This window comes from Aulonocara sp. 'chitande type north' Nkhata Bay, linkage group LG20 (assembly GCF_057382095.1).
Source record: "Aulonocara sp. 'chitande type north' Nkhata Bay isolate Kocher_YH1m ecotype deep benthic linkage group LG20, A_spYH_male_GT1.1, whole genome shotgun sequence".
In the NCBI taxonomy this organism is placed as follows: Eukaryota; Metazoa; Chordata; class Actinopteri; order Cichliformes; family Cichlidae; genus Aulonocara; species Aulonocara sp. 'chitande type north' Nkhata Bay.
The window spans coordinates 50151-52148 of record NC_141363.1 but is presented as its reverse complement, the minus strand read 5'-3'; the positions used below and the strand labels follow the sequence as shown (position 1 = coordinate 52148).

The window sequence follows — 1998 nt, the reverse complement described above, 5'->3', positions numbered from 1 at the left end:
CTAAGGACAATATTGGAACAAACACTGCCTTAAAGGTTCATGGGCATGTTTATGAAATGACTAAGACTGAAAAATCACCAGCCAAGTCTTCCACGGAATATCTTATCCCTCTGCACAATTACCTAGCATCCCAGTGTATTGATCATGCTATGAACTTTGCTTCCAAGAAGCCAAATTATAAGACTGTTTGCACTGGAAGTGCTAGCCATGAGGCTCAGCTAAGCCACTGTGGGACCGAGATCCGGGCCAGGTTGGAGCCAGGGGCTAAGTTGGAGTTTGTGCAGCCTTTTCCTGTGTCTGCTGGAGGGCCCGAGGAGCCCGTCCAGCCTCACGCCACGTCAGCTGGCGGGCCCGAGGAGCCCGTCCAGCCTCACGCCTCGTCAGCTGGCGGGCCCGAGGAGCCCGTCCAGCCTCACGCCTCGTCAGCTGGCGGGCCCGAGGAGCCCGTCCAGCCTCACGCCTCGTCAGCTGGCGGGCCCGAGGAGCCTGTCCAGCCTCACGCCTCGTCAGCTGGCGGGCCCGAGGAGCCTGTCCAGCCTCACGCCTCGTCAGCTGGCGGGCCCGAGGAGCCCGTCCAGCCTCATGCTTCGTCAGCTGGAGGGCCTGAGGAGCCCGTCTGGCCACCTTCTGCTTCACCACCTGTGGCTGCAGCGCCACCTCCTGCGGCTCCCGTGCCGCCGCCTGCAGGACCACCACCTGCTGCGCTACTGCTTGCTGCTTCTACGCCTCAGCCTGAGGACGACGCCTCACCTGGTTCTGCCACACCTGGTTCTGCCACACCTCAGTCTGAGAACTCATACGAACTCATTTCACCCACTATAGACTGTGTGTTGCTGCAACTTGAAAAGCAACCTGCCTCGTCAGCTGGAGGGCCCGAGGAGCCCGTCCAGCCTCATGCCTCGTCAGCTGGAGGGTCCGAGGGGACCGTTCAGCCGCCACCTGCGGCCGCCTCGTCGTCACCTGGTCCAGCTTCATCCGAGTCTTCAGCCTCGTCGGGTCCGGCTTCGTCAGAGTCTTCAGCCTCGTCGGGTCCGGCCTCTGCCTCTGCTACGCCTGGTCCGGCCTCTGCCTCTGCTACGCCTGGTCCTGCCTCTGCTGCGTCTGGCCCTGCCTCGCCCCAGCCAGAGGTCTCCGCACCTGCTGGCCCTGCCTCGCCTGGTCCTGTTGTGCCAGCTGGAGGTTCAGCCAAGCGCGCCCAGCATCCTTCCACGCCATCGCCTGCAGCGCCGCCACCTGCGGCTTCCACACCGTCGCCTGCAGCGCCATTATCTGTGCCTGCCACGCCTCAGCCTTGTCTCCTTCCACCTGCCAAGCCACGTCCAGGTCCAGCACGGCTGTTTCCGGAGCCTGTCAGGACAGCCTGTCGACGGAAACCAACCAAACCATCCAAGGATTATCGTCCACGCCGTCGACCACCCGCCAAGCCGCCCGACAGGTCTCGTCCACGTCACCGCCGGCCGCGAGCCAAGCCACCCGAGTGTGGCCAGCCATGCTTGCTTCGCCACTGCCGCCTTCCACATGGCCGGCCCCCTGAACCCTTGAACTATGGACTACTGTGCCATGAACTCCTTTTCTGCCGAGATCATGGTCGCCCTCCTGAAACAGGGTCTCGGACTCTTAAGCCCTTGTGTTTGGACTGAGTGCTTCAGATTCTTTGTTTTTGTGGTTTTGTTTCAGGCCCTCCGTCCTGGACCCCCGCCGCCCGCCCTGGGTGGGTTGTTTTGGTTTTGTTTCATGTTTGTTTTCTTGTTGCTGCATTTCTTTGTTCATGGTTTTGGGCGTCTGGAATCCGCCCTTGAAGGGGGGGCTCTGTCATGGTCCTGGGTCTCTTGACCCAGCGTTTTAAGTTTGAGTTTATTTTGTTCATTAGGTTATCTAAGTTCATTTGGTTATTAGACTCCTTGTGTTTTCTTCCCCTGTATTTAAGCTTCCCCTCACCCTTCGTGTTTCATGCTGCATGTCTTATGTTATCAAGTTTGTATTATTATGCCTAAGTGT

At 59.5% G+C, this 1998-nt stretch overlaps 1 protein-coding gene across 1 annotated transcript; it reads left to right on the top strand.

The window, feature by feature from the left end:
- Positions 1–1640, top strand: LOC147304693 (uncharacterized). Its single transcript, XM_086276192.1, has 2 exons — positions 1–614; positions 1014–1640. The coding sequence occupies exons 1-2, from the start codon at positions 57–59 to the stop codon at positions 1638–1640; spliced, it is 1185 nt and encodes a 394-aa protein (XP_086132318.1). The 5' UTR covers positions 1–56.
- Positions 1641–1998: the final 358 nt, after the last annotated feature.